The 13,557-nt window shown below is 46.1% G+C and overlaps 1 protein-coding gene and 1 long non-coding RNA gene across 6 annotated transcripts in view; one reads left to right on the top strand and one right to left on the bottom strand.

The window, feature by feature from the left end:
• Window positions 1–13,557, top strand: part of LOC135971811 (uncharacterized) — a 225,903-nt gene that overhangs the window by 21,438 nt on the left and 190,908 nt on the right. The gene's annotated exons all lie outside the window — the stretch shown is intronic.
• LIPC (lipase C, hepatic type) overlaps window positions 1–13,557 on the bottom strand; it is a 177,068-nt gene that overhangs the window by 129,012 nt on the left and 34,499 nt on the right. For all 3 annotated transcript variants that reach the window (XM_065547968.2, XM_073995890.1, XM_005559650.5), the window contains exon 2: window positions 13,132–13,259. In XM_065547968.2, coding sequence (XP_065404040.1) covers window positions 13,132–13,219 — 88 coding nt within the window. In that variant the 5' untranslated portion in view covers window positions 13,220–13,259. The remainder of the gene's footprint in view (window positions 1–13,131; window positions 13,260–13,557) is intronic.

Below are 13,557 nucleotides of genomic sequence, written 5' to 3'. Positions count from 1 at the left end.
AGGGTGAGTTTTCTCACTCACTCGCACATGGGCCAGCTAAACGGCGACTTCTTGGTCTCCTGCCAGTTATTGCTTATGCTGCCAGAAAGTCCCAGTCACTCTGTTGAAGAGGGCAGATGCCCCTCCCCAGCCCAGGCTCCCTGAGTCCCCACTCCCTAACCCACCCTGCTAGTGGCTTGCCAGCAGGCTCCTGTGTGTCTCAGCAGGGCTGCTGCTTCCTGTACCCCCTCAGCACAGGCCCCCTGTTTGGGCCTGGTGTGGACTTACTACTCACTTTCCAATCTCCTGTGTATTTGTAAGACTCTTTTCTAACTTGGAAGCCTCCCGGAGAGTTGCGGAAGCTCAAATAGAACAAAGAGAGATTTGCAGTGTCCCCTGTATTCCCAGTGCCAAGCCCAGGACCCGGGTCACAGCAGGGCCTAGAAAAGCGTTTGCTGGGTGTTGTGGGCTGAATTTTGTGTTACCTCAGATTCATACGTTGAAGTTGTAACCCTCAGTACCTCAGAACGTGACTGCTTTTGGAGCCAGTGTCTTCAAAGAGGTGATTCAGGTGAAATAAGGTCACTGGGGTGGGCCTTAATCCAATGTGACTGGGGTCTTCATAAAAAGAGGAGACTGGACACAGAAACATAGAAGACTGTGTGCAGACGGAAGAGACGCAGCCATCAGAAGACAAGGAGACAGACCTCAGAAGAAACCCAGCCTGCTGACCCCTTGACCTCGGACTTCTCGCTTCCAGAACTGTGAGAAAATACATTTCTGTTGAGGCCCCCCAGTCTGTGGTCCTTTGTCCTGGAAGTCCTGGCAGACTGCTAGACTGTGTGAATGTTGAGTGACCATGTTGGGGTCCCAGCACAAGGCCTGGCACAGAACTGGTGTGTGGCGAAATCTCTGACATCCACCCTCTGAGTATGGAGAGCCGAATGACAATTGGTGGTTTGGTTATCTCCCAGGAATGAGTGGATAGGCTCACTCACGAGCGCCTTCTTGCAGTTTGTCCTGCTTTAACACCTTTCCGATCATTAACCTCAGGAAGGGGAGTCCCTGTATGTGGCACAAAGGTGGGGGCCAGGGCATGCACAATAATACACCAAGAGTGCCCAACTGCGGAATAATTCCTAGACCTGTGTCACAGGCAGGAAGGAGATTGTCAGGCCTCTGAGCCCAAGCGAAGCCATCATATCCCCTGTGACCTGCACATATATATCCAGATGGCGTGAAGCAAATGAAGATCCACAAAATAAGTGAAAATAGCCTTAACTGATGACATTCCACCACTGCAATTTGTTTCTGCCCCACCCTAACTGGTCCATGTACTTTGTAATCTCCCCTACCCTTAAGAAGGTTCTTTGTAATTCTCCCCACGCTTGAGAATGTACTTTGTGAGATCCATCCACTGCCCGCAAAACATTGCTCCTAGCTCCACCGCCTATCCCCAAACCTATAAGAACTAATGATAATCCACCACCCTTTGCTGACTCCTTTTTTGGACTCAGTCCGCCTGCACCCAGGTGAAATAAACAGCCATGTTGCTCACACAAAGCCTGCTTGGTGGTGTCTTCCCACGGACACGTGAGACAGAGATTTGCGTGAAAGGAGCTTTCTCAGGTGTTGTCTTGATATTACCAAGCCACCGAGGAGCTATGGAGGGTCCTCTTCAGCTCATAAAAATGACCTGGAAGCTAGAGGATTCTTGGATGGAGGAAAAAGCTTCAGCTCTTTCGAAATATCCCTGGTGACCTTAAAAGTAGCCCAGAATTTTCAGGCTTGACATCACAGGGTTGTGCCTTTCTCTGGGCTGCCTGGGTTTGTGCTCACATCTGTGTTTCCGGGCTTGACTTTGGGTAGCCAGGAGCAGTGACGGAGGCTGAGACGTGAGGGGTCCAGGGCTTTGTCCAGAGGTTTTTCCCCTTGGGCCACTGAGGCTGCTCCTGCCCATCAATCCCAGTTGTGTAAGGTGAGCAGAAACTTATGATAAAAAGTGGCCACACCCAGAGGTTCAGAATATGTCCTAGGCTCCCCTATCCAAAATGGGATACCTCGGCAAGGCACAGTGGCTCACGCCTGTAATCCCAGCACTTTGGGAGGCCGAGGTGGGCGGATCACTTGAGGCAGGAGTTCAAGACCAGCCTGGCCAACATGGAGAAACCCCGACTATACCAAAAACACAAAAATTAGCTGGACATAGCGGTGCATGCCTGTAATCCCAGCTACTTGGGAAGCTGAGGCAGGAGAATTGCTTGAACCCTGGAAGCGGGAATTGCAGTGAGCTGAGATCACACCACTGCACTCCAGCCTGGGCAACAGTGTGAGACTCAAAAAAGCCAAAAACAATCCCCAAAACCAAATGAGCTATCTTTGAAGGCTAAGATACCCATGTGGGCTCTCAGAGGGACTCCAGAACCTCTAGAAGAACCTGTGAGAATCACAGGACCTTGGGAGGCTGCTTCTTCCTTTTTGCCCTTCAGGCAAGCCCACATTTCAGCTACACCAGAGAGATTATTAGCTGAGTGGTCTAAGGAGAGTCTCTTCAACACTCTTAGCCACAATTTCCCCATCTGTAAAGTGGGGTAATAACTATCTCACAGGGTGTTTTCATTGATTAATTGACATAAATAGGCAAAGAACTTGGCACATTGAAACATTCTTAAAAGTAGTGGTTTCTGTTTTTCTATACATCTTAGCTCAATTCAAGAAATGTAAGAATTTTCTTCCAAACAGCCATCAGATACCCCTTTTCATTGTCAGCACTCGATCAAACACTGCTACATGTCTGGCGCTGAATAAGACAGTACTGGGCAAGAAATGGCAAGAAATGGCAAGAACTGGGCAATTGATTGCTTGAGCTGTTCTTACGGAATCCCATCTTTGTTCTTCTGGTGTCTGGGAATCTTTGAGTTGCTTGAGGCAAATGAGTCAAGGTTCAGTTAGGGTAAAAGGTCACATGCTTAAAATGGATAGAACTTTGTTTCCACATTTCTCTTTCCTGATAACATTTAAATAGCTGATACCAGGGGAGGTCACCACTGCAGATCTCCTGGCACCACGATGACCGTTATAATCAGTCCCGTTCACACCCAGAATGTCAGTGTGGAAGGGACGCTATTACTCCTGAGATCAGAGGTAAGGAGGTAAAGGGCATCACCCAGAGTTGTGCAGCTAGGGCATAGGTATTAAGAGACCTCAAAGGCATTCCCCAAGTTCCTTTGGGAGAGACAACACAAAAACACAGCACAACAACAAAAACCAGCTCTGCCATCAGCCAGACCATAATATTCACAAGTGACTGGAGACAATGCCCACAGAATAGAAACATGTGCAGCACAGACCCTCCACATCTGTGTTTGCATCAAGACAGGGAGGAGGCCACTCCAACATCAAAAACCATCACTAAACATTTCCCTCTTCTGACTAACAGGAGTGACTTGCGCTCCTGTATCAATGCCAGCTCAGCCCTGTTTTCGTCTTCCCATCTGCTAGATCATTTATTGATTACATTAAATAATAATTAGTGATAATTAACTATGAAATTATTATGATGCCAAATCATTGAATTGGCCTCCTTTTTGACAGAATCCAATCCAGAATTCCCCTTGCTTTCCAACCCTTCCTTAGACTCATCCAGCACAAGCCCAAGTCTGGAGCGAGCTCTCCCTTGCTGCAGTAAACCACAGAAACTAACTTGCAATTGATGTCAGCTGTGTTCCCCATGGTCCGCCGATAGTGAATGTTTAAGTCTCTAAAACGGGAATAAGAATTCCTACCCAATATTCTTTACACGGCTATTGTAAGAATCAAGTGATATAATGTAGGTGAGAATGAATTTTTAAAGTTGAAATTGCTGTAAGTCTATAAGAGAGTATGACGTGGAATTTCCAAATGGCTTTCTTTTCAGACATAGAATAAGGTATTTTTAAGATGGAAGATTCATATTAAGCTTTGGTTATGTGCTCCTGCTTCAGTTTTCATGGGTGTTAATCTTTCCCATGATTTAGTGTTCAGTATAGCAATTAATAAGAAAACTTCAAAGAGACTTGCCCGAGGTTGAGGCCTGCCTTGGAGGAAGAGCTGAGTGTTTGTGGGTGCAGGGCCAGGTGAGTCTGCAAAACTGGTCCGTGCCGGGCCCCACCCTGCCCTTGCCTGCTGGGAACCTTGCTCTCTATCAGGGAGTGGTCAGGGTTTTAGCCAGCCTGAGATAAGGCTATCAACCCGTCTGGGAAAGGCAGGCTTTTAAAAACACCCCCCTCATCAGTGGTCTGCCCTGCCTCCAGGAGGAGGACAACATTTCTGAGGATGGCTCTTGCGGTCCTTCCCTCTGGTCACTTCTCTTTATGTACCCCATCCAGGGCCTCCCCCAAATCTCAGGAATTCCCAACTTCCCTCTCCCTTTTCCAGTCTCCGAGTCAAGCAAGGCTGGCTCATGCTTTTTCCCTCTGCTTACAAGGTCCTTCCACTTCTTGAAGGAAACTTCAAGATTCAGCTCAGATATCACCTCCTCTGTAAAGGCTTCTCAGCCAACCTCTTCTGCCTCAGGGCTCTTGTAACATTTTGTACGCAATGGTATTTACAAACTAATTGCATTGTGTTGAAATTACGCCCTTCTCCCAATCTCCAACCTCCCTGCCCCACACAATCCCATAAGGGGCTAGAGACCCTGGCATAGTGGGAAGTCCTTGGTGAATAGATGCACACTTTTTCATTTTTGTATCCTCAGGGATATACTTTCCTGCTGACCGTGGGGCCTGGTACACAGCGGATGGTTTAATAAATGCTGTCACAGCTGCTGTTGATCGTGTTATGTTTCAGTATAAAGCAGTTTGTTTTCTTACCACTTTGGCTTCTCTTGGGACAAGGAAGCTGGAACATTTGTCACTGGAAAGTTTTTGGCAGTCATGGAAAGGCCAGTCCTAGTCAATGGATAACCCACAGGCTCTGCCTAGCTTTGATAACGCCCCACTCATAGGAAAAGAATTTTCTTGATCGTATTTTCAGGCCTGCCAAGGAGCGGCTCAGGATGGATGGTTAATTAGCTTTTGCAATGATTATTTTTCTACCAATTACAAGTAATGCTCAGCTTGGGAATTTTTCTTCATTTCAAGGACTGCTTTCTTTTTAGCATGTAGATATTTTATTTTGGATGAATACATTTTCACAAATATCTTGGGGTTTTAAATATTATTGGGGTTGTAGTTATTGGGGAAGAGGTCAGTATCTGGGAGAAATAGATGTTGATTCTCACCCCTTCAACCCTAGAGAGTTAGAAATGAAGTTTGCCATGTAGCCTCATGTTGTTTCTGTAGGAAGCACCCTAGCCTGGAAGTCAGTAACCTGGGTTCAAGTCTTGGTTCTTTTGTTTTTTTTCTAGTGGTTCTCTGTGGTCCCCACACCAGCAGCAGCATTTGGGAACTGATGAGAAACGCAAATATCCAAGTCTACCCCAGGCTCACTGAATTAGCAACTCTGTAGTTAGGGCCCCAGAATCTTATTTTAATAAGCCCTGGCCCGGGGCAGTGGCTCATACCTGTAATCCCAGTACTTTTGGAGGCTGAGGAAGGCAGATCACGAGGTCAAGAGTTCGAGACCAGCTGGCCAACACGGTGAAACCCTGTCTCTATAAAAAATACAAAAAATAGCCAGGTATGGTGGCGTGCGCCTATAATCCTGGCTACTTTGGAGGTTGAGGCAGGAGAATTGCATGAACCTGGGATGCAGAGGTTGCAGCGAGCTGAGATCACGCCACTGCACTCCAGCCTGGGCGACAGAGCAAGACTCCATCTCGGGAAAAACAAACAAATAGAAAAAGCAGCCTTTCAGGTGCTTCGATGCCCACTATAGTTCCAGGACCACTGATCTAGTCAAACCCCTTTATTTTATCATTTCGTAGTAACTTTATTTTCTGAGTATTTAAATCATGAAAGTCAATATGCCATATACATACTACAACATTACATAAAGAGGGAAAGATATAAAAGTTTAGATACAAACTCAACGGACGTATAAACATTTTCATGGATTTTCTTCCAGCATTTTTTCTCAAACACATGTATTTTCACACAGTTGTAATCACAGGACACACACAATGAGCCCTGCTTTTCGTGTTGGAACATAAACACTACTCAGCGTCGCCACCTACACATCTTCCTAAGAACTATTTTTAAGGGCCACTGACCGTCCACTGGAGAGCCGTGCCAGAACTGACTTCACCAGGCCCTGACTATGAACCTGCACGTGTGGAGGTGAAAATGCTGTAGACAAACAGGCTTCCACCTGCATTCCATGCATTTCATTCTCTTCACTTTTTCCCCCTGCCTCCCCACCCCTAGCCAAGCCCCACTGGGGAAAAAATGAAATGAAGAATGCTTCTGGAAATAGAGCCCTAAGTGGGGAGGAAAGGGAAGTTGGCCCACAGCCCTATCTTCCAGTCACCCAGAAGCTCCATTCTCCCGAGCCGGAAACCCTCTCCCGGAACCCGGAAGCAGCTGAGATGTCACTGCGCTACTTTGTGACCATGTTTAGGAATAGCACCTTCTGTGGGAAAGCCAGGTGGGCGCCCTGACTCCTCCAAGGCTGGAGTGACTGGACTTGGTCTTCTTGCCCCAAGTAGGTACCTGAATGTAAGACCCGACTGCCTTTCTTACAGCGGCTCCCCCACCTGCTGCGGGACAGACTAGGCTCGGCCCCCTTGTTCTAGGTATCACCTTGGGACTGAAGTCCAGCCTGTTGGGCAGGGATCTGGAGGGTCCTACTGGCCCCTAGTCAGTCCTTTTCCCTGGTGTGCTGGACCCCAATTCCCGGGTGAGAGCACCCGGCTCAAAACTGGTCACCCTCCTGGGGGCCAGTGCACAGCATCTTCCTGGATGTGAGAATCACTGTGACCTCTGTTCTGTGTGGAGCCCGTGGCTGTCAGGGACACCCAGGCTGAGGCCCAGGTGGTGACATTCCCCTCATGAAATGGGGACTGTTCTGGCCTGTCTCAGTGCCCAGCCTCTCTCTGCCTCTCTCCCTGCTGTGCCACCTGCAATGACCCAGCATGCCCCCAGCACTGTGGCAGCTGATGTGGAGAGGAGGGCAGGGGGAGGGCCATCATGGGAAGCCAGGTACTAGATTCTCTTGGCTTTTGGCTGCGCACTTATTTGGTGATTCATGTTTTTGGGTCAGCTTACAGACCCCATGCCTTCAACCGTCAGTCCTGTAGTTTTCTCTCCAACTCAGAATGAAAGAATATGGGTTCCAGTCCTGGATCCCTGTGAGAGGCAAGCAGAGTGGAGGACAGGCTGCTGTCCCCCACCTCTCCAGGGTGGGCCTTTCAGCAGGACCACAGACATGCTCAGCTGTAGGGCTAGGAAGGCTGGCCGTGGATGGGAGGGTCTCTTGCATGGGAAAGATAGAATTTCCCGGGAAAGCTGGGGGCTGGCCCTCTGCTGATTCCAGAACTACGTGCACTCTTGGAAGAATGACTTTCATCTCTGGACTGTATCTCAAATACTAGTCATGGGTGACATTCTGTGTAATTGTGGAGGCCTGTCAGAAATCTGACAGACCCTGCTGGGGTAGTGATTATGAGTGTGGCTGAACCTACAAAGTTGGGTGCAGGTGGCAGGTCGGAAGGATAGTGGAAAATCCCTTTCCCAGGGTTCGTCTTGGGATGACCAATCTAACTGTAGCTGATGAGGGCCTTTTTATTTTATTTTTCTTGTACATTTAAGCACTTAAAATCCTCCAAAGCCTTAAAACCCTTTATATATCTTTAAATACACTTAGAATCTCTGGCAATATACAGCACATGTCTACAGTTTTTTCATAATTATGATTCAACATGTGGATTCTTTAGTCCTGTTTTTCCCCCCTATATTATTGCATATACAATTTGCTTATCCTTGTTTTTCAAAGCTACAAGACCAGTTGTTACTGAACTTTTTCAGAGGTCACAGGTCCCTTTGATAATTTGCTGAAAGTTATGACCCCTGCCCCCACTCAAAATGCACATACACACAGCCTTGGGCACCATCTCAGAAGGCTGGGGACTCTTGGAAATGCATCTCCTGTGCTAAGATATGCTGGTGTTAAACCGTGAGTGCCTAGGGGCCAGCAATAAGCTTTTAATTCTGAACTTCATCAGTATTGCCCCCAAAAGTTTCTGTGCCTTTTAGTAGTAGGTATTCAAAGCAATGCCTGTTTGAAGTTGGACTTAGCAATAGCTGGAGTCCCCGACTTCAATGGTTTGTGCTTGGGCATTCAACTTGTTTCCAGTTTGTTGCAGTTTAACCAGTGTTGCTATCAACACCGTTCTATGGGATTTTTTTTTCTTTTTCTTCCTAGATGGTCTATTTTTTGAAAGGTATTTTTGGGCTTGAAAAGCCCATGTACTTTATCAGCTGTGTACCTCTGTTATTGTATAAGGAAAGCCTCATTCTCTTCTGTCCGGATACTACCATCCTTCAACACCCTACTCAAATGCCACCTCCTCCCAGAAGACTTCTTCCCTCCACTTGGAAGTAAACTCTGCCTTTCTACTCATTCCTCTCTCATGGTCCTCATCACATGCCATGTTCTAGCTGATAACATTTACATACATTACTCAGTGGTATACCTCATGGATTTGACACACAGAACAGATCATTTTAATGACCCTCTGCTCTGTAAGACAAAAGCATTTTCAGTAATATTTATGTAAAAATCAGCAATCATCATGACTTTCTCGATTTGTTCTTCAGTTATAAAGCAGTGAACAATTTTTAAAAAGACAAATATATTTTAACTTTAAGATACTCAAATACAGTAAAAATATTTTGTGTATGAGTCCAAATTTTTACGTACCAAACAAGATGTTACACCTCATTGTTCACAATCTGTTTTATTGCTTTAAATTTTAAACACATATGAGAAGCTTAAAGGGGTCACCTAGGATGACAAAATTGAAGTAATTCAAGTTCAGGTTTTTTGTTTGTACAACCACTACGCTGTCACTTTTTATTTCGAATCTACTGTTTACATGCAGGAGCAGGTAATAAGTGCCACTGAGGCTGGAGACATAAGGACGTCAAAGGATCTGACCCATTGCACACTTACCCTTGCAACAAGAACATGCTCCTGAATCTGTGCATGTTAGGGCCAAGTGCATAACTGGGAGTTCTCCACATTAATGTCAATGTAGAACACAATATTTATGAAAGGATAAATAATAAAAATGTGATGAATTTGAAGCTTACATATACTTATTACATAAAACCCAACAGAAACCACAGAGATTGTTTAGAACTTAGGCCATAAAACTACTTTTTTCTGGAAAGAGCTTTGCCTTTATCGCTGATATTCTTTTTTTTTGGGGGGACAGAGTTTCGCTTTGTTGCCCAGGCTGTAGTGCAACGGCGCAATCTCGGCTCACTGCAACCTCTGCCTTCCGGGTTCGAGCAATTCTCCTCCCTCAAGCTACCAAGTAGCTGGGATTACGGGCACCCACCACCACGCCTGGCTAATGTTTTGTATTTTTAGTAGAGATGGTGTTTTACCATGTTGGCCAGGCTGGTTTCAAACTCCTAACCTCAGGTGATCCACCCACCTCGGCCTCCCGAAATGCAGGGATTACAGGCGCGAACCACAGTGCCCGGCCGACATTCTTTAGAATTGTGATAATGACAGGCAGATCAGTTTTTGGTTATATTTGTATTTAAATTCTCCGCGGACAGTTGCCCTTTTATTGCTGGCACATCCTCCCTCCACCCAGTCCCATGGCCCCCTATTCCCACCCCACCCCACTCCTAACCCATTTGGCCGTAAATTCCTGCAAGGCAGGGATGGCTGTGCAGCCCCCTGCTGTACCGTGCCCACTGCACAAGCGCAGCAGTTTGCAGGCTAAGGCCCCAGGGAGATCGCCTTAGGAAGTCCTCCCTTTTCCTCTATGGGAGGCCAGATTTTCTTCCTACATTTCAAACAAAGCAACATATCACAACAGACTGAGTACAGAAACAGGTAAGAGAATCCAACTGTCTTGTGAAGCCAGATACTAGAGAAATTTGCAACATTTCTTTGTAAAACAATGTCACTCTTCTGCCCCATTTAAAATTATTTGGAAAATACAAGTTATTTTTCATAAAATTACATTTTATGTGTTAACATGCAAGGGTTTACTATTATTTTAAAAACTGTTAACAGATTTTAAAGATTTCTCAGTTTTCATTTCTAATGAAGTAAATATTGATGTCTCACATAATAAACACTGTTTGGGGTCCTCAATGCTTTTTAAGAGAGGAAAGGTGTGTGAACAGAGTGTGTGAGTTGTACTCAGGCTCTGCCTCACGTATGGCAGGCGCTCATGTATGCTTGTGACATTCATGAGGGACTGACTAAATTGGTGGCTTTCAGCTGCTCCTAGGATTTGGAAGCTGAGGCTGGGGTGGAGGGGAGGGAGAAGGCGCCTGTTGATAGTGGGCCAAGTACCTGAAGGTGGGGTTTGCCAGGGTCTAGGAGCAGCAGTTGCTCTTTGGAGCAGCGTTGGCTCTCATGGCAACAGTGGCTGGGGAACCTGGGTCTCAGGCAGTGGGGGCTGGGCGTAAGTGTGATGTGCCATGGGGGCTTCAGGCAGCTCACTCTGTCCAGTCCCCTTTAGTGCTGAAGGGAAGGAACAACTGTCTGAATCTGCCTCTCTGTGAGAGGAACGGAGCAGAATGCTTTTCTAGAAACCTCTGGCTGTCAAATCACTGGGTGTGGGCTCGAAAGAGAGCACTGCGGCCTCAGTAGACAGATTGAGGCTACGGGTACCTCTCCCTGCTCTGCCCTGACCAGCTATGCGACCGCCGGCGAGGCACTTAACTGCCAGCTTACTCAACCATATGGTGAGGATGAGATAAAACGTCCGTGGAGTGCCTGGCACATGCTGGGTGCACAGCACATTAGTGACTCCATTAGTAAGATGTCATTAATAATACATACTCAAAAGAAGTAGGCTGGGAGGAGGGGCTAAAGAGCAAGGGTCCTTGAGGGAGTACTGCCTGGTGTTCGATGAGTGACAGTTGAAGCTTGGCGTAGATCATGGTTTCTCAGCCTCTGCACTAATAACATTTTGGGCCAGATAATTCACTGTTGTGAGGGCTGTCCTGTGCATTGTAGGATGTGAAGCAGCATCCCTGGCCTCTACCCACTAGATGCTGGGAGGGAAGCACTCTCTCCCTGGTCTTAACAACCAAAAATGTCTCCAGACATTGCCAAGTGTCCCCTGGAGGGCAAAATTGCCTCTGTTGAGAACCATTGGTGTAGAAACGCGCCTGACAAGGGCTCCGCCACAGGACACTGGCTTCCCTGCAGTTTCCTCAGAAAGACTTCACACCAGCCACATGCACACAGATTGGGTTCACTCACTGCAGAAAGAATTCTGCCAAGAGATTCTGCTTCCAAGAGAACAAGAGGCCTCCTGACTCGCATCCTCTTTCCTGAGGAACCCTCTTGCTAATAGTGATCACTTCCCTCAGCATTTGCACAAACCAGGCCCTGGGGAAAGAAGCAGGCTGACCAGGACAATGAGATTGGTCAAGGAAAATCTGGACAATACCCAGAAGCCTGGGGGACGCCGTCCCGCCCTTCAACCTCAACCTCAGCATCCACAGCTTCCAATTCCCATGGCTCCATTGCAAAAGCAGCCCTGACCAATCGACAGTAGAATGAATAAGCGAAGTGTGGTGTGGTCCCACAGTGGCATGCTACAGCAGTGAGAATGAATGAGCCTCAACTCCACGAAACTGCATGGTTGACTTTCACAAACGTAATGCTGAACGAAAGAAGCCGGGTGCAAAAGAGCAACTGACGTGTTTCTCTTAGTGAAAAATCTCCCCAAAGGAAAAATCATATATGTTAAGTCTCAAGGGGCACACAAGGAAGGCTTTGGGGATACTGGTTCAGTTTGTGAGAATTCATGCAGGATTTATGTTATAGGCCTTTTTCTAGAAGTGTGTTATAAACGTCAATAAAAAGTAAACAAACAAATACAACATTCTGGGGCAGAGGGCAGGAAAGGCCATTGAGCAAAATCATTGTGAACCAAGGGAATAAAGATTACCAGCAATTTTACCTGTATGGCTCTAAATTATTATGTAAGGGTCATTTTTGGATGTGCCTTTACAAATGAGATGATGTATCAAAAATAGTATAGTGCTTGGCACAAAAAATACTTAGTGAATGGCAATAATTAATACTACTACTCAGTTATTAACTGACCTATGAACTAAAATTATGGTCAAATACAAAGGAACGACGTTTTCCTTAAAGGGTAAAAAGTTTCTGAAATTTTTAGATACATCCCCTGTTAGTGAATTTCTAATTCTCAAAGTTGTTGAAGCTCCCTCCAAGCCTAGTCTCAGAGAAAAGAAAAATCTAAGACTCTACCTTAGCGTTACTAGCTCCTGACCAGTAACCAGTACCAAAATGAAGTCCCAAACACCTGTCTAGTTTGGCCAAATTGTTCAATTAACTGATCCATCATTTATTGGTCCACTGGTTAGCCTGGAATCTGGGCTCCACTCTACCTGCCTGATCAGGCATTTGATCTGTCTTTGGCCGTCAATCTAGTTTGTGAATTTACAAACAAAACAGGCAGGACTGCTGTTGGGTTCTTCAGTCTCAGACTAAAACTTTGGCAGAAAAACAAAGTCTAGAAATTGTGCAATGATATCTCTACTTTAGACCTGACTGGAAATAGAACTCTCATAAACTCCTCTCTCTTCTGAGAGAGCCAGGCAATTAGACAACCCCAACACGACAGAGCATTTCATTGCAAGCCTGGCTCCCTGGTTGCAAATTAGATGCCACATTAACTCTCAGGAAGGTCTGAATCGCTCTCAGATCATTCGCCACTGAATAACTTTTAGCGTGACTGTTTCCATATCAGATATGCAAGAGACTTCACTGCTAGCTGCAGGCACTCTTAGAAGACTTTTAATCCCGGGATGCTTTTCTAAAATTTCATTTCTGCTTACAAATGGCTACGTGTCCCTGTGAACCTGTGAGGTCATGTGTAGAACCACCTGGCATGCTCTGAATGCAAGCTCTGTCCCATCCAGTCAGAAACCCCTGGATTCTTTGTGACACACATTTTAAAAAGAAAAGTTCATGCCCATCTCTGGAGAAAAGTCAGGCTCTTACCTGGTTTCAGGCTTTGTCCATGGGCACTTGATTGGATAAAGATGCATAAAACCAAGAGAATGGAGAAACACTGGGGACTTATGTCCATTTCTCCGTTTCACCCGGGGTCCAGGCTTTCTTGCTAATTTCTGAAGCCAAAGAGACCAGAATGCCTATTAGATACTTTGTTAGGGAAGGCTGCCCATTAATAATTAACCTCTCAACATGTTATCCACTGTTCAGACACTTTCCTTACTGCCCCCAACCGCAAATCTAATTATATCTATTTTAAAAAGGTCGATTTACAGAAGTGCTTCTTATCCTGACACGTTTTGAGAATAAAATACCTTGTTATGTATTCTTACCTTTTGGGGCCAAGGTCAGAGTTCCAAATTAATCAATTTAAAGCTACTGTGTTGTGTTTGGAAATTCTGCCAAAGGTCGGGG

The sequence above is a fragment of the Macaca fascicularis genome, chromosome 7 (assembly GCF_037993035.2).
Source record: "Macaca fascicularis isolate 582-1 chromosome 7, T2T-MFA8v1.1".
Classification (NCBI taxonomy): Eukaryota; Metazoa; Chordata; class Mammalia; order Primates; family Cercopithecidae; genus Macaca; species Macaca fascicularis.
The sequence above is the reverse complement of the archived record's forward strand: the minus strand, read 5'-3'. Positions and strand labels throughout refer to the sequence as shown.